Consider the following 25,883-nt stretch of genomic DNA (forward strand, 5'->3'; position numbering starts at 1 on the left):
TACAGTTCTTTCTCTATTGTGATTTGATTATCACAAACATCCACACTTCTTCGGCCCTTAGGGACACGAGCACTCGGCTAATATGTCCATCTTCTTGAGGAGGTTTTTGCTTTTGGAAAAGCTGGGATCTGCAGTGAAACTTTATCTGGGCTGGGAAAGCTGTTCCTGAGCGTTTCTTGGTGCTGTTAATTCTCCACATATGTCCAGCTAATGGGTCTGTCAGCGGGGTAACCCTCAGTGGTTTAGCTGAGTCTTTAAGCGCACTCCAGCCCTGCTCTGCAAAGAAAGACCCCACATAATTAGAGCTTTCCTCACGCTGGCTCTTTAGACTGATCACAGCGAGGACAGCCTAGAAGAGACCAGTTGACTGTGCCTGGGACTAGGAAGGCCGCCTAGCCCACAGATCTCCTCCAAACAACTGGTTGCCTTGGAACCTTTCCGAAAAGGGCTCTGCAGACACGTATTCCTTCAGCGAACTACCAGAGCTGGAGGCGCATTGCCAGAAGAGCCAGCTGCGTTTGGGATTAGATGGCTGGAAAGAAGTCCTCTCTCTGTCTTCAAAACGAAATCACTTTTTAACATCTGTTGCAGAGAGTTCTCGTGACTTGCAGTTCCACGAGAAACTGTTCTCTTCCTTCTCTTCCCTGTTTCTTTGTTAATTAAGGTTGTCTTCCTTCCCTTTCCTCACCCATTGTGTCTCCATATATGTTTCCTACTGGACAGGTGTGTGGGGGGGTCCTTTTTCTATCCATTTAGTGTTTTTCTGTCTCTTGAAGTCTCATGCCAACTGCACAAATTTTGCACTCAGCAAGGTGAGCACACCCCAGATAACCTGGCAAGATCTGCCTGCATTCAGAAAAATGCTTGAAGAGAGGACTTCCTCACTAAGCCTTTGGTTTATTGTTATTTCTGTGCTAAATGAATAATGAGAACGTTTAAGTAAACAGAGGGGTTTGATTCAAGCCCATCATAGCAGGGGTGTGGGGGGAGAGGACCTGCTTGTCCTGACAGCTCATCTCATTAGGCCACACGTGGTGTGAGGTGTTGAAAGCAGTTTGTCACGTGTAATGCCTGGGCATGATGGGGTGAGCTGGGGATCAAGTGTATCTCTGTCCTCCTCTTAATTCTTAGTATTCCAAAAGGTTTCCTGTAGTTCTCAGATGCAAACTAAATACGTGCAGCTCAGTGTGTTCAAAGTTATGTTACAAAAATCACCTCTTTCCTCTGTTTCTTCCACAGTCTCAGCTGCCGGCGATGTATTATTGTGGGAAATGGTGGAGTACTTGCAAATAAGTCATTGGGGTTAAAAATTGATGACTATGACGTTGTTGTCAGGTGAGTCTTTGGCATCACAGTTTTCTTGTCATATATTCAGTTTCTGTATCAGTTCACATGCTATGCAGGCAAACGTTAAACCTACACTAGTGACAATATCCATTTGTATGGAAGCGTTAACTAATATGGAGGGGGAAAAAAATGACCATATAAATGTTTGTTATAAATGGTGATCACGTCAAAAGGTAAAGGCATTCCTCAAGCGTTCCATTTTCCACAGCTGTTTGGGAATGTGGTCTCTCCTATGATCCCACTTGAACCTTCTCTTCATAGCTCCTTTCTAAAAGCTGCTGCTTTTGTGATGCCCTTAAATGGGGAAGCAGTAAAATGTACTATTAGATCTGCTCCCAGATATGTCATCTTGGTAGCTCAGGGAAGTATTATTGGTCATACATGTGTAGCATTCCCCAGGACCTACACTTCACAGTTAGGATCGGAAGAACTAAGAATGGTGCAGCATAGGTTCTTAGGAAGCAGTAAGCCTCCATGTGTGAGGACCCAGTAATGATTAAACACCTGTAGGTGCAACCTAGAAACTGTGAATACTTTGCCTCTGTTTCAGTGCAGATGGTGATGCTGAATAAGGGAGCAGAAGCAGAGTGGCATAGGAGTGGAAAGGACCACAGTCAGAGTTAGGACTTTGCTTTTGCTGAGAACCCAGATCATTGCCATCTCAGAATGCTTGAAAAACATGCTGATATGTAAAATCACAGGTCTAGTCATAACTCTTAGTAATAAATCTGTCAAGTCAGGGAGGTGTTCTGGGTGACTGGAGATTAACAAACACAATACCTGTACTAATGGAGAGTGAGAGAGAGAGTGTGTGTAGGAGGGAAGGGGGACGTGCTCTGGGGAGCTACAGACCCATTAGTCTGACTTGAAAAAAATGCAGAACTTTATAGCAGGTTCTGAATCATGACTAACAAAATATTACAATGGTAAACAGGAAAAGTGGGAGTTTTTCCATTTCCATTACAATGGAAAAAATAGGAAAAACCACAGTGCAAGTTTATAAAAACTGGTTTAACATAGTCTAAGTTGGTATGTTTTTTCCTTAGTAAGATAACTGATTTCATATTAAAGGGAATGTAGCTGATATCATCTCTCTGAATTTTAGTCAACCACGAGACGTGGTGGCAAATAGCAAATTCTTAGCTAAGGTGGAAGAAAGAAAGGGATTAGTAAAAGAATTTAAGGCACAGTGAAGGTATCATTTAGCATGGTCTCCTTTCTCTCCCATGTGCTAGTAATGGGCACTTGAGGAAAGAATAGAACATACACAGAGTAATAAATACCCTCTAACTCTGGACAAAAAGACCAAGAAGATCCCTTTCAGTGCTTCGTTCCTGTGAACGGTTCCCTGCTTCCCCGGCAGTGCTCTGTACACAGGCCTGACTGTTCAGAACAGGATGAAACTTTCACAGCCCTTCTCCTATTTCATCCCACTATCAGTTGTTAGCAAAGAGCTCTTACTACTCATCATAGTCTGGTGACTTGCAGTTATTGGAGCCGAATTAAAATTCAGTTATAGCCTTTTCTTGGGCTTAGACTGTTCAAAAAGTAGCAAGAGAACAGTTTCAATCCATCTGGACTAAGCCACCCACTAAGATTTACATCAGAAAGTCCACTATTTAATTTCCAAATGAAAAGTTCAACCTTTTCTCTCCACATCAGTAAATCTAAATCAGTTTGCAAGCTGAGAGGATGAGAGGGCAGCTAAGCACCTGTGCTGTTTGTGGGATGCATAAAGGAGAGAAAAGTCAACTGTAAAGGTTAAATGAAGCCAGGTGCTTGGATGTGGGACTGAGGAGGTGAGAACAGTCGTCTTAAATGTATCCAACTGCTCCCTTTACTCCTGTGGAATCTGGGGAAGTCCCTTGCGTTATAGCATCCTTTTTCATGGATTGCAAAACTCCTTTGAAGGATCAGATTTGGGACCTAGGAGGTGAATTTTAAAGGGAAAAATGTGGTACATGTGTGGACAAAGGAGTGATCCAGCAGTATGTAGAGGTTTTTGATGCCTCGTGTTACCATGTGAGGATTGCTACTTGCAGCAAGAAATTTTGATCTTGTGAAGAGAGTCAGATCAGCTTTGACAGTCCTAAAACAGCTTGGAGTGAGTTAGTTACTGTTTTTTCTTTAACTGGATATTATCAGATTTCAGTGCAGACGTTATTCCCAGCTGTCACGCTGTTTACCTGGCAGGAGCTTCTTGCAGCAGTCATCGGTGCTCTGAAATGCCTCCTTAGAATAGATTGTAGACAGGGGAAAAACAAGTGTGTATCAGAAATTCCTGGTTAGAATGATATAGGGATTCACCTGATGATGATACTTTAGTGACATTTGAGAGGGTCTTCATGGTGCCAAGTTTAGGAGTTAGTGTCTCTAAGCTCCCTATGTCGTCAGTGGACACAGACAGAAAAACACTCAAACTTCTTACGGAGAAAACTGCCTGTCCATGGGCACTAGGAGGAGGCCTGGCATCCTAACTGAGGTTTTCTAAGATTTAGCTGTGTTTATAACCACCAGCATGTCCTGCCTGGGAAGGGGCTCAAGCTGCGTAGTATCCACCTTCATGAACACAGGTGGTGGCTGCCAGAACTTTTCCTGCTCCATTGCCTGCGCTGCCCCTGGGGCACTGACTGTGGGGCTGACAGTGCTGGCTCGTTAGCAGGACTCCATCAGTATGACTCCGTCAGCAACTCACACTCTGGCCCTTTGCTGAAGACCTGAGTTCATTTTACTTGGGGGAATGGATTGTTTTGTTTCCTGTCTAAATACAAAGTAGGGGTGCCAAGTTTTGGGTGCTTTAACAAGGTAAGCAGCAAAACAGTGAACCCAGCAGTTGAGGGGTGGGGAAAACCCTGCCAAAGAGCTACACATTGACATTTGAAATTACTGCAGATGCTAACCTTCCCCTCAACTTCAAGAAGACAGATGAAAATATGTATAAGTGTCTTTCTTGACATAGTACTTCATTGCATTTATCTCTGTTACCTTTAGAGCCACATGCTTTTACATTATGTAGGGTCATCTACCCTAAAGAGACACAATGCCTTGAAGTTTAAATAATGCCCATAGCAAAAGTGAGCGATGTGTGAACACAGCGTCAGCAACAGAGGAAAAAGCAAGGGATCAGGCTAGCTGGGAGCACTGGTTTTGCAGGCAGTCAGGTCTAGATACCTCAGTGTCAGGGTACAAAGCGAGGGTTTGTAAACCACAAAAAAAGGCTTCATCTCCTGTATAAATTGTGGGTGGTGCTGATTCTTAAGTTGTTTTCGCTTTAATATTTTATTCCTAATGATTAAGTATTTTTACTAAAAATACACAGTAATTTATTCTCCTTAATTCTGAATAGAATTTCAGATTGTATTTTCTTCTACTAAAAGGTTTCCCCCCTAAAATGCTTACTCGAGCTGAAAAAGACAAATCCAGATCCTCATTAACATTCCTACATGGCAAAATTTGCAGTCCATAAGCACTTTCCAGTATATTGAACTACCCCAAGTCAAGAAGGCTGCAGTAATTCAAGCAGGCAATGCTGTTCAATCAGGGGCTGCTGTTTGATGTCAGCAAGATTTGTATTCCAAGTTAGTTGAAATTTCCTCAGCTTTGGGTTTCTAGTTTTGAATGGAAGTTCTGAATAACTTTAATGTCATGAAAGTCATCGTTGCTGTTAACGCCAGAGCAGTTTGTTTTTTGAAGGGAAAAAACTTTGTCCCTGAGGGGTGTTTTGACAAAAGCACGGCTAAATACATAGCATTCCCTTAGAAATCGGTGTGCCCAAGAGCAAAGCTGTGTGTCTGCTCAGGTGTTTTCAGGGTGGGATGCAATTCCACAGCAGAAAACTCTTCTGAGTCAGTGAGACTGCAGTGCTGCTGAGCCTTACCCGAGCTGCGCAGCCCAGCCTCTTTCTTTGTGTTGGCATTGCAGTGCAGCTCACCTTCTGGATAGCCAGTCTGGGGAATTAAACCAGGTAGAGATTGTTCCTTTGGGTTTTTTTGAAAATTATTAGCTGGCTTTAGTTCCCTAAACAATCTCACTGCAGGTAAGATGAGCAGTGTAAGCTCTGGACTGGGGTTGGAGCACGAGACCAGTTTCAGTTTGCTTAAACTGCCATGGAGCTGCATCCTCTGTTTCAGCACAGTCTTGCAGAATCCAAGTAAGATATGCTGGGAGTGACGGAATGTTAAAATATTAATGCTTAGTTTGTAACTCTAAATTTGCAAGGACAATATTTTTCAGTTTCCTTTTCCAAAGCTTCCAGCCCGATTTAAATCACAAGAGTGGATATGCAGGAATTGTTTGCATTATATTCAATGAAATAATTTCAATAGCTTCTAATTAAACTGTTGTCACTTGGTATAAAGCTTCATAAATGTTTGTGATGAAGAACTGCAGGAGTTAACATTTGCTGCTGTAACAGCTGTGTACAGGGAGCCCTTGCCCAGCAGTGATTGCTGTATCATCAACATGCATGAGTGTAAGTGGGAATCCATGACAGTGTCTTCTCTGGTTGCCCTGCAGGCTGAACTCAGCTCCAGTGAAGGGCTTTGAAAAAGATGTGGGTGGCAAGACAACTCTCCGGATCACGTATCCTGAAGGTGCAATCCAGAAAATGGAGCAGTATGAGAAGGATTCCCTGTTTGTTCTGGCGGGATTCAAATGGCAGGATTTCAAGTGGCTGAAATACATTGTTTACAAGGAGAAAGTGGTAAGAACAGTCAGCTGACATTGTGAAGGTCACCTAATTAGAAATGGTGGGCAGACATGATATCACAGTCATATTTGCCACGTTTTGGTCTGAGGAAAGTTCCTCTGTGTGTCCTGCTGCGTTTAAGTGAAGGCTTTTTTTACCTCCATGGACTTCAGCTTTAATTAAATATGTTTTACAAAGACATCTCTCTGTAACCTGACCTTGCATCACAGATGAGGCTTTCTATTCAAGATTATGTTAGTGTGTACTAGGAACAATAAGTTTAATTTTTATTTATTTTGAAGAGTATATAAAAGGACCAGCTTTTGAATGGATTTTATGGACTCTTTGGATTTAAGAGCAGAGGAAGGAAAAGAGCAATGACAAGGGAAGAAATGGGAGTTTGGAGATAAGGATGTGATGGCGCAGGAGGGGAGGAGGAGACAGCAGCAGCACAACTTGTTGAAAAGGCTACAATCCACAGACTTAATGTGACCTGAATAGCACAAGCCATTATATTTTGCTCATTATCGCTGTACTGAGATTCATTATTTGTGTTTGGCTAAAGTATCACCCAGAAGAACAGTATCAAGTCTAATTTTAAAACACTGAAATGGTGAATCCACTGCTTTCCCCATGTAAATATTTTGTCCCAATCAGTTGCATTAGTGCCCTTCTGAAGTACCATGGACCTGTTACTGGTCAGGGTTGTTCTGTGTAATTCACCTATCCTAAATGGAATCAGGTTGTAATCAATGACTTCTCATTCAGTGGATGGTTTGTCTTTATCTGTTGAAAGCCGGAATAAATGCTTTCTATTTGGGTATAGTTCTTGTTTTACAAATCTTATATATCTGTTTTCAAATGTTCTTTAATGATTTTTCAACAAATAACCAAACAAATGGATTGATGTTCAAAGGACGGGATTTTATATCATGTGTTTAGAAACAGAGAGAAGAGGCTGGCAGCTCACCATATACAGAATGAAACAGTCTGGGAATATAATTGTATGCGGTTGTTACATAGATGGCCTTAAGAGCTCATACTTTGCTCTTGTCTCACACTGGCACCAACTTGCAATTATTTTCCTGGTACCAGACGGATGAAGTTACCTGTCAGCCTCTGGGCAAGCATAAGTGGGATTTTGTAACATGAATAATTGAGTCAAAAGTAATTTTCTTTGGTTTATGTCACACTCTTTTTCTTCTTTCTGGGCAAGGGAAGGCCCTGGCAGTGTCAGTGCCCTGCAACCTGAACGCAGTTGTAGGGACTCCTAGTGTTTAGCTTGAAGTTCAAAGGATGGATTACTTCAAAACAAATTTAATTTCCACCTGATGCTTGCAGTCATGCAGTCATCATTAGATTCTAATGTGGTATCCCCTGCTTTTGGAAAGATGCAGCAAATAGTTTGTTAAAACTTGCTAGAAGACTGGGGAGAGCGATTGCAGTAATCTTAGCTGAGCGCTTCAGTGCCCAGCTTGGCAGAGAGCAGAAAGAACTCAAGCTTCTTGCATTGCGTGTTACTTCAACACTCTTGTGGTTGGCTCCTTATGCTTCATTTCTTTGGAATAAACACTCCATTTTTTTTCAGTTCTCATAGGTGATGTTTTCCAGATCTCTTAATTCCTGTTGCTCTTTTGAATGCCTGCAGTTGATTCATCTTTTTCTTGAAGAGCAGTGCCCAAAAATGTATAGAGTACAGCAAATAGAGAGGAACAAACAACTACTTCACTAGCCTCGTGTTTCTCATTCTTTATACATCTGCTGTTTTGACTGCCTTTTCCACAATGGCATGAGACTGAAGGTGAGTGTCCAGTTCCTTGAGACTCCAGATCTCAGGAAGAACTGAAGAGCAGCTACCTTCCCAACTTTGCATCCTGTGCTTGTGCCATTGGCTCTTCCTGCCAAAGAGCAGCACCATACACTTGACCCTACTGATTCTTTCTTCCAGGACACTTCTCCAGTTTGCCAAGTTCCTTTGGCAGAGCTTTCCAGTATACCTGCCATTCTTTCCAGATTCACGTCCTCTGCAATTTAATAAGTGTACTTTTTACTCCATCATCCAGGTTGATAATGAAAACACTAAACAAAGTTGGTTCCTAGGCAGACCCCAAAGTAACAGCATACTTCCATTTCTACAGTGAGCCCACTGAGAACTCCTCCTGGATAGTTTTTTGGCCACTTCTGAACTTGTATCACAGTAGTATTATTAATAACATTTTTTGGCACGTTTGTGAAAGTGATATGTCAGAAGCCTTACTGAATTCCAGTTCATGTCTTGCTTCTCCCCTATGATACTTCTTTTCCTGTATAAAGAAATACTTTTTTTTTTTCAATAATGATTCCCCCTTGACAAATCCACCTGGGTTGCTACTCAGTCTTTGTTATTTTTTTCAGGTGCTTACAAATAATTAATCTTGCTGTTCTGAGAATTGAAATCATAAATCAACTCTCTTCACTTTTTTTGCCTTCTTAAGGCTAGGCACTACTTTTGTCCATTTTTCAATCCTTTGACACCCTACCTGTTCTACACAAGTTCCCAAAGGGAATCATTGCTGGGTTTTGAGCCTGCTGAGCCCGTTCATTGAATACTTTAGGATGCAGTCCAGGTGACTGGAAAACATCTGTCTTGTCCTCTCTAATCTGATCTCTCTCCGAGGCTGAGATCTTGCTGTCACTGGCTTTAGCTGCAAGCAGGTGGCTAGCACAGCTGCTTTTTCTAGTGTAAACTGATGCAAAAAGTGCTCTTAGCTAGAAGAAATGACCTGATGGAGAACTAACAGTGCTATGGGAATAAGATGTAGGCGTCTGTTTGTTCTGGTAGTGAGTGTTAGTATTTTTATCAGTGTGTGGTAAGGTCAAAATGACAAATGCCTGCCTAGTGCTCTCTGTGGACAGTTTCTGTTTCTCTCTCAGCTGATTTGCCAGAGAAAAGGGAGTTTCTTCCTTTCCTGGATTCATCTAGAGGCACAGGAGCTCTGTATGCCACTGTTGCTTATTCCTTATCTGACATTAGGCCTGTCCCTCTGCAAGACTTCATCCCTGCTGCAAACCAGTGGTTACAGTCAGGAATCTGACCTCAGGACAGAGATAAGGGAAATGGAAGCATCCTGCTAAAGAACATGACTGCTGTGGAAGTGGACACATTCCTCAAAAAAATAGACCCAACTCTACCCTCTGATGTTTCATTTGCCCCTGAATGTTGATGGCAACTGCATGTGTCCATGATACAGTCACAGGTGGGGTATGAGACTTTCTGAATTCCTTCAGACACCAGACCTGGAGCTGCTTGGACCTCCTTGACCAGAGAATCTGGGCCAGGTACTAGGATCCTTGGTTAGTCCTCTCTCAAGTAAGTGAAATGGAAGGGAGTTTATCTGAGAAAGAGTAAATGAAAGGCGAATGGCTATTTATTGCTGGGGTCAGTGGTCAGATAAGCTTATTCTCCCTGCAGCTGAGAGGGATTTGCTCTGTGTTATGTTAGTCTTTTGGCAGCACTTACATACTGAGGAAGGGATAAGTGCTTTGTAGAGAGGAGGATTTTCAGGAGATGTTATAAGGAAGAAGAATCAGTGTGATGCAGAAGCAGCAGCAGAACGGTGAGGCAGAGGATTTGATGTGTTACAGTCTGGTGCAACAGCCTTCCAGAGATCTGCATGATGCCTCAGTGCCCTGGGAGGCACTATATCCAGAAAGAGGAGCAGTGGGATATGGACCAAAGAAAAAGCAAAAGCTCAGCTGCATTTTATTTCACACTAAAACAGAAATATCTGGAAACAAATAAAAACTTGAGAGAAAAGATTAATCTAGAAAAAGGACAGGTTTGGCTAAATATTCAACATCAGCAGCAAAAAAAAGGTAGTCTCCATCATAATGTTCTGGGTGAGCTGGCACTCAAAATTGCAAGTCTTGTAGCAAGTTAGGGCAGTGCTGTATCACTGGAGAGTATAGACCTGTCTTTAAGAAGGGGAAAGGTGGGTGAATTTGAGTGACGAAAACCCTGGTAATCTGATTTCAGTCATTCGACAAGCATTAGAATAACCTGAAGGAGATAATAATTGTACCTCTTGCAAGTAAATGGGGGAGAGGGATTATGGGATGGAGAACGGTGAAATGGTTAGCAGAGGGGAGTGTTGCACCATGCTGACCTAATATGTCAATGTACAAGTGGAAACAAAGTGGGTTGGAGTCCAGCAGCCTGTAGTCGCATGAACCCATGATTATTGCAGAAGGGTCACAGATGTCAGTTGTTCATGCGTCTGTGGTGACTGGTCTGGCAGTGCTGACTTGCAGTCGATGCTGCAAGAGCCTGCTGACACTTTCAGGCACCCCTCCTCTGATGAAACGGCTGCTGCTAGTGTGTCCCCAGAGGTGCATTACTCATGGACAGTCACTCAGAACAGTTACACTCTCTCCTGGACTGTTCTTTTTGCCAAGAGACATAACCCATACGTATTGTGATCCACCCTGCCTGCTTCCCACTATTGTACCGTCCTGCATCACCCTGGGTCTCTCAGTGACAGAAGCTCTTCCTGAATACCTGAAATACCAGAGGAATTATAAGGGGAGGGAGGTTTGGCCATATACCGCTCTTCTCTATTAAAATAATGGTCAAAAGCTGAAGGTTTCTCTACTGCGTGGAGAGTAGATGCTTCCTGAAACAGAGGAATTTACAAGTGCCAGTTATGCAAACCAGCCACCACAGCCTGGCGCTGAGGCTGATTCCAGGGTGGTTTTTTGCCTGTCATTAGTGAATCAGAAGGAGCTCTCTTGCTTGCTAGGGCTCACTTCCCTGAACATCTGGCACATGGTGGTAAAGCAGCCAAGTGAGGGCAAAGGTTTCACTAGAAATTGGCAGCTCACAAGCTTCCTTCTTATGTAGTAATGAGCCTGCGGACGCTTCCAGCAGGAATCTCTGCAGCCTTTGCCAGGAGTCGTCACTTGTGCAGTAAGCGCCTGCGGCACCTTGAAGCTCTCTTTGATAGTGAAAGTCAGGAGCGAGTGAGCACCTGCCTGCAAGCGAGGCCAAGTTTGGTTGTCTGTCCTTTGCAGGGGCATGCCTCTGACAATTTGCACATGGCAATGATGGCATCTCAAAAGCAGTCGTCTTCCAGCAGATGTTGAGACTCCAGCAGTGGGCACGACATAACCCCTCCTCCTTTGTCACAGCGTGACTGCTGCTTGTGGAGATCTTGTAGATGTGGCAGCAGTGGAGATTTTTTTTAACCTTTTATTTGGGATCTACGTTTCTGCTTTAAGTCAACAGGTTACTTCTAGTCCTGCTAAAATGTATGTTATGATACCTTCCTGCCTTGATTAGCCTGTGTTACTGTGCTAGCGCCAAGGCCAGACTGCTGCCAGAGCCCTCGCTGTCTGCTGAGCTTTTGTTTAGAGCGTCTCTTCTTCCATTAGTTAATGGCCTTGTCATGCTATGTGTTTGCTAGGGCAGACTGTGAACATCACAGCCTTGTAGTACACTGCGGATTCCTTGGATTCTGAAATAGCCTCGCATGTGGGCTGTTTCGCATCCCTGAAAAAACCTGAGGAGCCACCATGCTCCTCCTGTCAGCTAGAGGAAAATAGTGAGGCTGTAAATCTGTTCTTGCTGTCCAACCCAAAGTAAAGCTTCATCCATATGCATATATTTCCAGCTTGTTTGGAACTTGAGCCCAGCACTTGAGCAGGCAGTTTCTCTGGGTCTGGGCAAGGGAGGGAGAACCTGCTTTTTCCAATGCTGTCACTTGCCTTTGGTGACAAATGGAGTGGCCACTGCCACTGGCAGTTTCATGCCAGCGTCTGCTTCTGGATTGCAAATATTTTCTTTCCCTTTCCTCCTCCCAGGGGCTTGTTGCTTTAAAATATTTTGTATACGGTTGGTCTTTTCAGTTTTTAAAGGTGAGAAAGACTCATGATCTGGTTTTGGTGGAGCTCCAAATCCACCACTAGTTGTCTTAATGCATTATGAATGCAAAGCTTGGTTACAGATTTGTGATGCCTGATCCTGTGCTGAGACAGAGCTCTAGCCCATCTGCTTAGAGATATGCCTGGGTAGGCATTGCCTTGTGTCCTCCTGCTCTCCTTGGACTCGGGTGGAAGGGGACAGAAGCTGAACTTGCTGCTCCATCATAAATGAGAAGAAGCTTTTGAATTGGGAAGTCATCTTAAGGGTTGTCCCATTTCTTTCACAAATGTGAGTTTTCACCTAAATAGCCATTTATAACTAATCCCTTCAGAAGTATAATATAGAAAGGCATGGCTGGTGAGTAAGGCAGCCAATGTGCATAAAGGACATGATGAGGCTTGCACTGGGGAAGAGGCAAGAAAGCCTTTTCAGTGATGATTGTCCTGTGGTCCTAGCACACGGTGCAAAAGGCCGTTTCCATTCACAGAGCGTGGGGGGATTTTAGGAGGAATTGATAGCAGAGAATACCTTATCACATCATCAGGATGGTTCAGTGCTTTGGTCAAGGCAACTGAACCGTTACTAAATCTTGAAGCAGAGAAAATGCCTTGTAGTAAAATGTAAACATGAGGCAGACTCTTCTGGCTCCCACCAAGTCTCTGACTGAGAAGAAGAGGTGGGAGAAACTGTGTGATATATTCTGTGGAGAATATTCCATCTTCCTTTGACAGAGGGTAGCTGGGAGTTAGTTTGTCTTTCTTGGATGATTCTTGGGACAATGTTGACTTTTTTTTAGGTTTTGATCTCTCCCTGGCTGTGCAGAAGGCTAGTCTGTACTGCCTGAGGGGTTGTGCTCCCATGGTCAGGACCTACTCCCCCAGTGCAGTGCATTGGTGGGAATGGCCCAAGGGAACCAAGGAAGACTTGCATATGAAAAAATAAATCCTCTGTGACTGGCCTAGGAGATTAGAGCCATTCCCAGAAGACGTAAGGAGAAGTATGAACACTATGAGAGAAGGTGAGCCAGTTTTTTTCCAGTCATGGTTAGAAGAGAGGCTGGAAATACATAGATATGCTAGATATAATCTTGTCCCTGCTGACCAGAAGAGGGAGAAGACCTTAGTTCTTTACTGTATAGCTTTTAACAAGCTAGGTTTCAGGTAGCACTGTGGTGAGGACCATACAGGAACCTCAGTAGACGAGTGACCCAGTTTGCAACATGGGCCTTGGGGGAGACTTCCTGGCCAGATTCCCAAAGGAAGGTTGTTGGTATGGAAAGTGCAGGCTGGAGCTTGCCCTTCGTACATACCTGCATGCAACAGCATAATAAGATTAGGCAGGTCACTACATAGCTGAGAGCTGTTCCCACCCAGGCGTATTTAGTGTGTCTGTAAGTACACTGTCAAGCATCAGCTGGTGACAGGGGCTGCTCTGAGGCCGTTGCAATGTGCCTTCATAGCATTTATTATTATCAGATGGATGCACGCTGGACAATAAAACTTGTACACCTGGATTGGATAGTCATCAATATCCACAAGTCTGTAGCCACATTCTAAGCTTCTGGGGCAGATGATGAAAATAAAAAATAGCCATCAGTACACTATTTTCTGGATGAAAGAAAGGTGTCAAAAGTTTGTGAAGTATCTATATTTGTAGGAATAACATCATTGATTACTCCAATTTTAGACAGTTTGTCCTTAAAATTCAAATAAAAATTGTTATTGTGCCTGCCCTTCCAGTCATTCCCATGCATGGGTTTTGTCCTTTTTTTTTTTTTTTTTTTTTTCTCCCTTGCTTTGCTTGCTATTACCTAACTCCAGTCTTCCTTGCACTATACTTCCTGTTAAAAGATGAGAAGCATTTACTCATGCTAGGCTGTGGTAGACCTTAAAGAACCTTTATCCCACATCTGCCAAGACAGCATCATCTTAATTTCTGGCTCAGTAATCATAGCTGCGATGTGAAAATCAGAGAACTCTAGTCAGATTTTTATTCTTCTTCAGTTCCTTTTCCTTCACATCATTCTTAAATCAAGAGACCCAAGCAGAATTTACCCACTGAAGAGACTGAATCATTGCTGTAGTAGGACATCCTTTCTGGGATTGCCTCACCATCCTGCTTTATCCAGAGACAATTTCTTCCTAAAATTGTCATCTTCTAATCTCTTCTGATATCTGCTGCCATCCAACTGACAGTTGCTGTCCTTTCCTAAATATTTGATCATTTCTTACTTCTTCATCCATGACTCAACCAAAGTCAAAGAAGTTGGATAATTTAGAGTTGCAGGTTTTCCATATCTCTGGGAAGGCTCTACAGAGGGATCTGGACAGGCTGGATCGATGGGCCGAGGCCAATTGTATGAGGTTCAACAAGGCCAAGTGCCGGGTCCTGCACTTGGGTCCCAGCAACCCCATGCAGCGCTACAGGCTTGGGAAGGAAGAGTGGCTGGAAAGCTGCCCGGCAGAGAAAGACCTGGGGGTGCTGGTCGACAGCCGGCTGAATATGAGCCAGCAGTGTGCCCAGGTGGCCAAGAAGGCCAACGGCATCCTGGCCTGTATCAGAAATAGTGTGGCCAGCAGGAGCAGGGAGGTGGTTGTTCCCCTGTACTGGGCACTGGTGAGGCCGCACCTTGAGTGAGTCCTGTGTTCAGTTTTGGGCCCCTCACTACAGGAAAGACATGGAGGTGCTGGAACGTGTTCAGAGAAGGGCAACCAAGTTGGTGAGGGGCCTGGAGCACAAGTCTTCTGAGGAGCGGCTGAGGGAACTGGGGCTGTTTAGCCTGGAGAAAAGGAGGCTGAGGGGAGATCTTATCGGTCTCTACAGCTACCTGAAAGGAGGTTGTAGCAAGGTGGGTGTTAGTCTCTTTTCTCAAGTAACAAGCAATAGGACAAGAGGAAATGGCCTCAAGTGGCACCAGGGGCGGTTTAGGTTGGATATTAGGAAAAATTTCTTTACTGAAAGGGTTATCAAGCATTGGACAGGCTGCCCAGGGAAGACCATCCCTGGAGGTATTTAAAAGACGTGTAGATGTGGGACTTAGGGACATGGTTTAGTGGTGGACTTGGCAGTGCTAGGTTAACGGTTGGACTCGATGATCTTAAAGGTCTTTTCCAACCTAAACGATTCTATGATTTTGAAAAGCGAACAGGAGTGAGGGCCAACTGAAGAGCTAATGCAGCTGCCTTGAAAAAGCATCAGGAAGGTGCGCATGTTGCGCTCTCCCTCTTTGGCAGGCTCTGGCAATATTCAGACATCAATATTATGCAAATCATGGTAGGTGCATTTCAAGGTCATAGTGCATGTAAACTCAGGTTATACTGGTTAGCTGCATTGATCAAAGATAGGCTTGGAATATCTGAGGTAATGTAAAGAAATTCATTCCAAATCTGATGCTGATCTTAATGAAACACACATTTCCATAAACAGCAGAGCTAATGAAATTCCTGATCACTGTGGATTTATGTCCTGCTCCCTCTTGCACCACAATACTCTCAGATTTCCCCCACCTCATAAATACCCAGTATGCTCTATCCTCCCTTTTATCCCTCACTACTGCCTGGTGGTTGCATGCTGGCCAAGACGTGCATGTTCACTGGCCCACATGTGCATGATTGGGCACCTGGGCACCAGGTAAGTGCTGAGCTCACCTGGCATCATCTCCACCTGGCCTCACATGCAGACATGCGGGTGTCTCTTCCATCCAGACATACATGGCTTTACCACCAGTGCGGCCCATGCCTGCTGAGGATATTGCATTGCCCACATGTGCAGCAAATGTTCCTCCATACTGGAGCGGTGCTTTGTGAATCCAGCACATGGAAAAAGTCAGAGAACATCGTCAACAGTGAAACTGAGATGTCGCCCAGAGGGTATCAGCTATTCATGCAAGTGTTAGTAGAATAAAGATGCTTTCTGTTAACACTTCAGTAAAGGAACTACAAGAATTATTTGAAGTCTGCAAAGCCTCCCTTAGACTAAGAGATTTGAGTTCAATTTATTTAGCTTATGCATGAGACTTGGGGGAGATTTACTTGTAGTGTATCTCCATCTACCTAAAGGGAACATTTTTTTCTCAGAAGACTTTTTAATTTAGTGGGAAGAAGTATATCTGAACTAGGCAAACAACCAAAAAAGGCAGCACACTTATATCAGTATAATTATTTTTGCTACATCTGCCCTACAGGCTTGATGAATTTGCTCTTGAAGTCTTAAAATCAAGACTGGATATCTTGGTAAAATTCTGCTCAAGTAGCGTGAGAGTAAAGAACTGGAAGGAGAAGTTGCTGATTGAGGGAATACTGCTCCCTGCTATGCAGGATGTCCAGGAGGATGTCGTCAGGATCTCTCTTGGCCTTTCGAGCAGTGCTGATAAGAAATAGCAGAATGTGGTGGCTAGGAGCTGAAGCTAGATAAAATCACCCTGGACAGATTGTAGTTTCCTAGAAATCTGCACTTACAATACTTGAATGACATACCTGCAGAGGTAAGCACTGACTGCTGACACCTTTTTCTGAAATACAGACCTAATCCAGTATCTGGGAAAATTCTGTTCCATGGGAGTACCCAGGATGGGGCTGCACTCTTGTGTTGCCTTCTCACCATCCTGTTCTGTGACTCTGGGAACCCCTGTCCTCACTTTCTATGACCCGTTTGTTGACTGTGAGGAGCAGGATAGCAAGCCAGTAAATACCCTTGACAGCTTTTCATGAAAGTAAGTTATTTGCTTCATTCAGTTGTCTGCAAGGGTCACAGCAAAAATTTTCTCTTCCTGGGGCACAGTTAGCCAGATCTGTTTCTGCATCCCGAGGGAGAAGGCTTCATGGAGTCTCTGAGGTGAGCAACCTCCAGCATAACAAAATTCCCCAGAAGAGCCCTTCGGAAAGCATTGCAACACCACAGGATGCTGTGAGTTCACCCATGTGCAGTATGAAGACTCACAGAGGAGGGGAAAAACACTGATTTGATTTTGTATATAAAATCACATGCTTTCTATCAGTGGCTGAAAAGAGACTCCCCTTTCACAGCTCCAGGAATTTTGCTATTTGCATTTTTTTCTTTAAACTGAAAAAACCCCACTCTGAACAGTAAATATTTATCCAAGATGTGTGGTTGTTAATATGATCCAGTCTTCAGTCATTTTGAATGGTGTCATGATGACAGATGTTAATTCAGAAAGGAATAGATTGGACGATTTATGCCTGAAACACATGTGTTCCTTGGCGGGCTCCATGGATTACTTGCATAGTTAGTGCTGTCTGAGCGATTGGTAACATTTTCTCTGCCTCAAAGCACTGAGGGCTCCAGGACAGGGGTTAACCTATATCTCCAGTTTGCTATAATAAACACTGAGGTAACTAAACTCCCTGTGTGCTTTTATCTTCCTAAATTTATCTCTCCCCCTGTGCTCCAGCTGTGTGTGGTGCTTCTGGTTCTTCCCAAGAAGAACAGCAGCTTCTTTCTGCAAGAGAGGAGGATGCTCCTGCGTGCATGGGGAGCAAATCCCTGACCTCCTCACCCTCTAGATTCAGCTTCTCTCCTACCTCAACACTCACAGTTATTTAATGTGAACACTTCTCCTGACAACAGAAGTGAAAATAAACCAAGCCATGTGAAGGTAGTAAGCAAGAAAGATTCTGGGAAGACCTCACATTTTTTTGTAGTATTTGTATTCTTACAGTCGCAAATTTATGGGATGTTAAAGGTGTTTCTTCTCTTCTTAGTTAAGACCAGGTTTGTAAAAGTGTTAGTATGTTATTTTTTATTCTTTTTTTTAATCAGAGACATAAAATTGAAGGAAAATGGCCAAGCTGTTGGGTGCACAAGGCTTTTGGTAGGTCTGCTTGGAAGTTTTTCTCAGTCAGTCCATCAGTTGTGTTCCATTTTCCATGAAATGAACTTTGCCCACAACTGACAAGTACAGAAAATACCAAGCCTGGCCCAGGCAACCAGCACTTTGACTATTTGGAAATCTCTTAAATGTAAATGTTCTGTTTGGATTACAGTTTATTTAAATTCTTATATTTTAAATAATGTTACTTAAAAACTATTCTTTCATAAAGCGCCTATTATTAATGAAGTCTAGAAAATAAAGTAGGGCAGGAGCTTCCTGGCATCTTCGCAGCCTCTTGTTATTTTGACCTTTCTGCTTTCTCCTCCTAAAGGATGCTGAACAATTTGTATATATTCTATAGGAACACTCAGTGAACATACAAATTATTTGGCTTCTTGTTTCAGCAAAGATGCCAAAATAGGAGAAGACAGATTTTCTGTGTACTCTTGCTGTAAAAACAGTGTAAAAATTTCCCTAGAGACTCACTTTAAGATAACTTCGGAAAGCAACGAGGGTTTCTAGGCCATAATTCTTCCTGTGGTGATCCTTTAGGGTTTTTTTTGTTGTAATGTGCCAAGAGTTTAGTCTAAATATGTGTTGTTTAATGAGTTGTTGTTTGTATTCAAGCTCACGAACCAGTTCAGCTCCCTAAAAAAGACTTTGCTGATGGGTGTCCTCAGACGCCCTGGGATGCCCTCATGCTTTGTCACCAAAGCCTGCAAAGACAGCTTTTTTAAACTTTTTTTATTTCTTTTTTCTTTGGTGCAGGCATGCTGTTGTAAGTGGAGTAGGTAGCTGTGCTTATAGTTGGGATCACCTTGTGCTTTCTGGTATAAGCAACAGGGAAAATGCTCTATCATTTTATTACACTGTCATCTTTGAGCTCATGTTTTCCATGCCATGTGTTTGGCACAGCTGGAGAGTTCAGCTAAAATAACTTAGCTGTCTCTCATGGTAAGGCTATTGAAAATGCACCATTTTATCCCTGTTGAAAAAAAAATTTAAAAAATAAAAAAATAGTCTCCCACCCTATTTTGCTGAGATTCGCTAATTCTTCAGGGCAGTGGCTGGGAATCGGTGAGGCTGTGTTAGCACAGCAGCCTGTTCTGTGAAATCCCATGGCTCGGTCTGATGTTCCACAGGCTCTGATAGCCACTGGCGGTGCAGCGCTGCGTGCGCTGGGCACCGTCTGTCCTACCTGGCCTGCCTGCACTGGTCAGGTGCCCTCCCCGTATGGTTAGTCGGGATGCAGCATCTCCAGGGATGTAAGAACCAAATAGGCTTTTCCCTTCAATTGCTTCTCTCAAAGAGATTGGGGCATGGACAACAGACCTGGAAGCAGGGAATCTCTCCTGGACTCTCAGGAATCCCCTCTCCTCCCGCCAGCCACCGGGGCAATGTGAAGGAGCAGTAGCTGGGTCAGGTGCATGGCAAGAGCAGGAGTATTGGAGGTTGAAAGGTGATGGGTACCAGGGACAGCAGAGGAAGGAAGGGTTTACACCCAGCAGGGAACTCCTCAAACGCTTGCAGGTTTGTTAGGTGTAAATTGTTCAGGAGCCCTATAAGAGGGTGCATTTTTTCTCCTCTAACAGCTGATCTAGAATACAATAGCTTACTGGAGCTTGTAGTTGCACTTAGGGGACTGTACCCTGGGTTTAATTGCTCCATTTAGTGGATTTTTTCTTGAGTTGACTTTTTTTTTAAACATATTAAGTTACCCTTTAAGATTTTCTAAAGAGCTTTATGGTTATAAAAATCAAGCTGCCAGAAGTTAGGAAAAGCGAAAAAATACCATTGCATTTTCAACATTAATTCAGTTCTCCTGTGCAGATGTTATCCTTAATTACATAATTACATCCTGGCTCTTTTAGAACACAGCTGTCTATCTAGTGGAGCGGGAAGACTGAGATTTAGACTAATTTCTGTAATACAAGACATTCAGCCTTGGTATGAGTAGTTGCAGAAGCTGTAGAACATGTTGTGGATACTAGAGAGGAAAGGAGAGGAGAAAGAATGGTCTCTGCTTACAGACACTCTTGAGAAGGTGCTTTAGCCTTTGACTGACCAATGTGGTGCTGGGCAAGTTACATCAGAATTTCCCAAACATATTTAAGTCTCGTGGGGTGGATATGCAGTAGAGCTGGGTGTTAAGCAACAGCGAAGTCAATGGAGTTCTACTGTGAGCTTAACAAATGTTCTGAAAATTCAGCTTAAGGTGTCTGAAGTAGAGCATCAGGAGGCAATGGAAACTGTGGGCATTCATCTTTGTTTTCTCCACTGTAAAATGGTGTAATACATGCCAAATACTACAGAGGTGCTCTAAATATGAAAGTATTGTTTGTAAAACACTTAGATATGTGGTGATATAAGAAAAATCTTGTGGGAAAAGTAGAAAGCCACTCTTCACAACAGAAATACTGAGCTGAAGCTCTGAAGTTGCAGGGCCGTTGTCCTGCTTAAGCACTTACTAACACATGGATTTGGCCTTTCAGCCATGGTATTCTTTTAATAGATGCTATGTGAGTATGATATTTCTTAAACTATGTCATAAAAATAATAGTAAAGGGGCTGGTCCTTTATGGAAATAAAATATCCTGTAAATAATGGTGATATTATAGGGCCTCTTGTTCTTTAGGATTATTCTGAAACTTTAGATATTTTTTCATTGAAGGATTATTATTATTCACAGACAAAAAAACACAACAGAAACATAAATTATCAAGATCCATTCCTTTTACTAAAAATTTCCATCTTTCCAAAGTTATTTCAAAACAGGAATATTTCTTCAAATTTTGGCTCAAAATCCATCTTCCATTTTGAACAAAAGTATCTGTAGTACAGTCTATCCATCACCCTGTTTGCGCATAGTACAAACATGTCTTCTGACACACCGTATGTGAGCTATCATTTATGCTTTGACTTGTGAAACACAGTATTCATCAGAATAATCTTCAGTGTTTTTCTGCAGCTTATCTGACATGTTCCAAGTTTAATTTTCTTCACAGGACAATCTCTTTTTCAACAGTGTTTTGTTATCTTACAACTGTGAACCATACTTTGGTCTCAGTTATGTGGATAAAACCATAGAAATACATTAAGAAAAAGGAATTCCTTTGCATTTACAACATAGCATAAAAATAGCTTTGCTCTCCTGACTCTTTAGAGCTGGTCTTGGCCTCATGCTCCCTAGTCCTGTGAATGGGAAGACGACAGTTGGTATTAGACCAGCAACACAAGAGGCCCACGTCTGTCTGTAGGTTAGCTGTAACACTGAAAGTTATATAGGCCAAATGAAGTTTGAAATTCAGTAGGCCTATTTGTATATGCTTTTCTGCTTATTCATAATGTATGCTTGCAGGTAAACAGGGCAGAAACTTGTACTGACAGCCACGGGAAAGAGCACATTGCTATGTTTTAGCAAACTGACCTGGTGTGTAACGCACCAGTGCCACCCTCATGTCCCAGCTGGCTTTTGTCATCATTGAGGTTGCTGCTTTCTGAGCTGGTGTCTGTGGACAGGGTAGCTTCCACTTTCATATGTAGCCAGGGTGCCATATAGTTCATATGTCTAGCACAAAGTTTAAAGTCCGCAACCACTACTTGGAATTAAGTTTCCCTTCTCTTGTGGTTTTCAACCTGGTTATCAAGCCTAAAGAAACTAATCTCTAGCCAATGTAGTGAAGTATTACTAGCTCAACTGTACCAATGAAGAAACATAGTTAGATTTTTGCTTTTAAAAAAAGCTGTAGTAGTACCATCTGTTAAGAGGTGCTTTTGTCTCCATCATGCTTTGCTGCTCTTTGCCACTGAAAACACTGGGTAGAAAACGTGTTTGGGTTTCACACTGGGAAACATTAGTAAAAGCTAAATTTGGGGGGTTTAAAACCTGTCAGGAGTTGTCTTGGGTGCTGTGAGGCTGTTGGGAGATGGGGAATACCAACAGGGGAATGGCCTGGGAAATTACAACCATTTGATTTTAGACTTGGTCAGTGGGAGGGTATTCAGAGAGAAGAAACAAAAATTATAAAAGATTAGAAGTATCATATTGTTGGATAGTCCAAAAGCTGCATCTCTTTTGGCAGTGGGAGAAAGAGAAGATGAGGGAAAGGCTTGAGCACAATCTGCAACCTTCCTGCTTCAGGCAGAGTAAAAGCTCTTCAGTGGGGATGCTCTAGACTCTAGAGCATTTCTAGACTCTAGAAACTGAAGATAGGGAAATTCAGAACAAGTGCTGGCCATCAGAGCTGTGTACAGAGGGTGGTGAGGGTTTCTCCATCACCTTGAAAAGATTAGGTAAATATATTTGAAGTGTGGGCTAGTGGGTCTGGCAGTTGACCATCACCCAGACTGCAGGCTCTCAGCACCTGTGTTCTTGTTGCTAAAAATGCCTTGTTGCTTTGATAATCAGTGCAAATGATGCAACTTCATTTATATTGCCACTTGTGAAAGAGCATTTTCTAGGCCTCCGTGTCTACTTGACTGCTGAGAAATGCAGGTGGTTATTTTCTAGTGGAAACACACCTTCCACATCTAATCCAGTTATGCCTGAGCAGAAACCTCTCAAAAGCCTCTGCAGATGGATTGCAGCAGTCCTGCTGTACCCTGTGTGTGACAGTGAGTGCTTGTGGATGATGGGTGTAGAATAAACCACATTCCAGCCTAGGTGGGGGCAGGGATCCCAGTGAACTGTGTACTCCCAGGCATGGAGAGGTCTTGTGACTGGTATGTCATCCCCTTGCTTTTTCTTTCCCTCATGCCCTTCTTCCTCTCCATTTCTGGTGTTGTCAGAGTTTGAAAGAGCAATAATCTCCATTTACCACAGGTTCTCTCTCCCGTCTTTTCATCTTTTTTGTTGCTTTGCAGCAGAGTATTGCATACCTAGGCTGTAGCTATTAGGTGAGCCCTGCCATTTTTTATCCCTTCCTCGTAACCTGCTATCTCTTGTCCATCATGTCTATATCTGTTTATTCCTTGAGTGGTGTCTGTAGAGGGGTTATTTCTGCCTCTCTCCTTGGATGAGAGCTGTACAAGAAACTGGCCTGAAAGCCCTGGCCCATCTAAATTCTTTCTGTTTTTTAAATAGTCTCCTCTAAAGCCCTTAGTGATGTCCTTTACAGTTATACAATTTTGAAAATACTCCAAGATTGCTTAAAAATGCTGTGGCCCTCAGAGACTTGCTCTTCAGTCTTGTTTTCCTGTCTGCCTCTCTGTGTTGCTAGTTTCTTTATGCTTATACTGTAAGCTCTTTTTGGCAGCCCTTGGCACCACGAGCGCTGATCTGCGACTGAGGCTCTAGGTGCACATTAATACCAACAAATAATAAAGGTGGGAACTTAACACAGGGAAACCTGATTTCCAGCGTGGACCCTATGGTTTCCACCTTTATGCCAGGAGATGATGAGGTACTGTGGGAACACTGCCTAAGCACTTTTCAGACTCATTTTCTGACTTATGATAATCAGGAAGGGAGATACTACATCTTCAGAGGCCCACCCTTAAGCACTGCAGGCTTAGTCACTGTAGCAGAGAAGAGGGGATGCCCCCAACCTCAAACTGCAAGTCTGAGCTCCCAAATCTGGCAGCAGAAGCGTGCCTTCCCTCCCAATGCCTGCTGCTCCTCGGGTGGCTGCCTGTTTCCTCCCAGCCTAAAAAGGGACAGTGTTCCCCGACGGGAAATAATTGCTTTGGAAACCTCACGGAACATCTGTGTCCCATCAGACTGAACATCCACATCAGGCGTAGCGGTGGCCCACGGCTGAGCATCACCGGTAGCACAGAGCCTTGGAAGGGGCTGTGCTCCCGTCGCCGTGGCTCCTGAGGGGGTTGCATCAGGGGAGCAGCCTCCTGGGGCTTGCAGTTGTGGTGGTGCTATGTTTCGTAGCTTGCCAGTGACAAGCTGCAGAACAAAACCGCAAGGCTTGAGATGTAGCTCAAAACTACAGGTTTGTAGAGCCAAACCACAAGGCTGACAATTTCAGTAATTATAAGCCAGGAAACCAGTTTTTAGTTCTGGGCCGTATCAAAAGCGTGACCAGCAGGTCGAGGGAGGTGATTCTCCCCCTCTACTCCTCTCTCGTGGGACCCCACCTGGAGTACTGCGTTCAGCTCTGGGGCCCCCAAGATAAGAAGGACATGGACCTGTTGGAGCAAGTCCAGAGGAGGGACACAAAGATGATCAGAGGGCTGGAGCACCTCTCCTGTGAAGGCAGGCTGAGAGAGTTGGGGTTGTTCAGCCTGGAGAAGGCTCCGGGGAGACCTTATAGCAGCCTTCCAGTACCTAAAGGGGGCCTACAGAAAAGCTGGAGAGGGACTTTTTACAAGGGCATGTAGGGGTAGGACATGGGGTAATGGCTTTAAACTGGAAGAGGGTAGATTTAGATGTAAAGAAGTTCTTCACTGTGAGCATGGTGAGGCACTGGACCAGGTTGCCCAGAGAGGTTGTGGCTGCCCAGTCCCCGGAAGTGTTCAAGGCCAGGTTGGATGGGGCTTTGAGCAACCTGGTCTAGTGGAAGGTGTCCCTGCCCATGGCAGGGGGCTTGGAACTAGATGATCTTTAAGGTCCCTTCCAACCCAAACCATTCTATGAATCTTTAGCCCTATGTGGGGCTTTGCCTGCTATATAGGTGGAAGAATGAGAACTGTCTGCCAAGACTCCACGTTTCTCCCTACAATTGTTTTAGAAACTACAGAGGGAAAGCACACCAAAATGAAAGATTACCCCAGGTGTCCCTCAATAATAATCTCAGGGGAACTGCCCAGATAAGTTACAGGGAAGAACACAGAGCAAATAGAAATGAGACGGAAAGGAGAAACCAGAGCAATTTCAGAGCAGTGTGATAGCTGAGGAAAATGCTTAGGGAAATAGTCTGGATGAATGACAGGAGAAACAGCCACACAGAAGGAACCAAAGCAAACAGGTTGTATTCCCAGCTAGGGATAGGGTCCACATTTATTTTGCACTGTCATTGAACTAGCTGAGAGGAGCCCAGGTATGGTCCTCGTGGTTCACACAGCACTGGGAAAATGGGCAACTGTGATGTGTGTAGTTACCTCTTTCTGAACAGCTCGAGCAACAACAAAGAATAAAAGTCTCAAATGTTTGTAATCTTCCTTTTTTTTCTTTTCCCTTTAATGTTTTTGTGTAATATAAAAACAATGTAAAACCTACTTAAATCCCAGAACTTATGTAAAATTTCATATGGAGTGTGAGTCCAAACAAAAGGCAGCTTTTGTCCACTTTAAATAGCTTGCAGACCTTTGATTTGAATTGTTTGCAGAATTTAGGCAATGCCATATTTAGAGTTGCACATGAAATCGTAATTGAACTTATAAATTTATTTTAGTTTCAAGGTCACACACTACTTTTCCAGGGTGTGCCTGCTTAAAGCCATGAAAGATGGTTTCGCTGGATGAGTAGCTGTGCAAGATTTTTGTTTATCATCTTCATTTCTGTGAGACCTGGAGCATGCTTAATGCAAGTGGAATCTGTAATTTTTTTTATTTAATTTTTTTTTCCCCCTCCTTCCTTGGAGCTGCAAGGCCTCTGCTTTACATATGCCTTTAGGAAATTCCAAAGGTTTAATATTTATCCAATTTTTAATGAATTTTCACAAGGAGGCAAAACTCAGCTGACATACCAAATCCCTCAAATCCCTTGGTCAAATGGATGTTGGACTTTATTAACATTTATAAAGTTGATTTTTTTTTCTAATTTTTTTTTAAATGGTGGGATCACTCAGTGGCTGAAAATGCCATATTATAATGGAAGGTGTTAGACCGCTTTGACACCAGGCATTCTTTCTAATTCGACTATGATGAAAGAACATGAGTCTTAATTAGGATTTTTTTCCATTTAGTTTCCTGAGAGTACTTTGCCATTGTTGAAATGCAAACTTAAGCTCACAGGATCCTTACCCTGGTCAGCAAAAGTGTATTATGTTTGGGCAGCTTTGAGGGGGCACGTGGGATCAAAACAGGATAGCAATGGCATTTGGCTGTCTTAGACTGTTGGTTTGGATAACTGTGCGTCCTCGTCAAGTTTACTGTGTTAATGCCTTTTGTAGCAAGAGCCATCTACCAAAGTTTCATTCTTCAGGATTTGAAATTCAGCAACTAAAGAT

At 43.3% G+C, this 25,883-nt stretch overlaps 1 protein-coding gene across 6 annotated transcripts in view; it reads left to right on the plus strand.

The window, feature by feature from the left end:
- The window catches only part of ST3GAL3 (ST3 beta-galactoside alpha-2,3-sialyltransferase 3), a 192,103-nt gene that overhangs the window by 140,056 nt on the left and 26,164 nt on the right, over positions 1-25,883 (plus strand). For all 6 annotated transcript variants that reach the window (XM_052800781.1, XM_052800782.1, XM_052800783.1 and 3 more), the window contains 2 exons: positions 1,240-1,335; positions 5,863-6,049. In XM_052800781.1, coding sequence (XP_052656741.1) covers positions 1,240-1,335; positions 5,863-6,049 — 283 coding nt within the window. The remainder of the gene's footprint in view (positions 1-1,239; positions 1,336-5,862; positions 6,050-25,883) is intronic.

Source organism: Harpia harpyja, chromosome 11 (assembly GCF_026419915.1).
Source record: "Harpia harpyja isolate bHarHar1 chromosome 11, bHarHar1 primary haplotype, whole genome shotgun sequence".
NCBI classification, from domain to species: Eukaryota; Metazoa; Chordata; class Aves; order Accipitriformes; family Accipitridae; genus Harpia; species Harpia harpyja.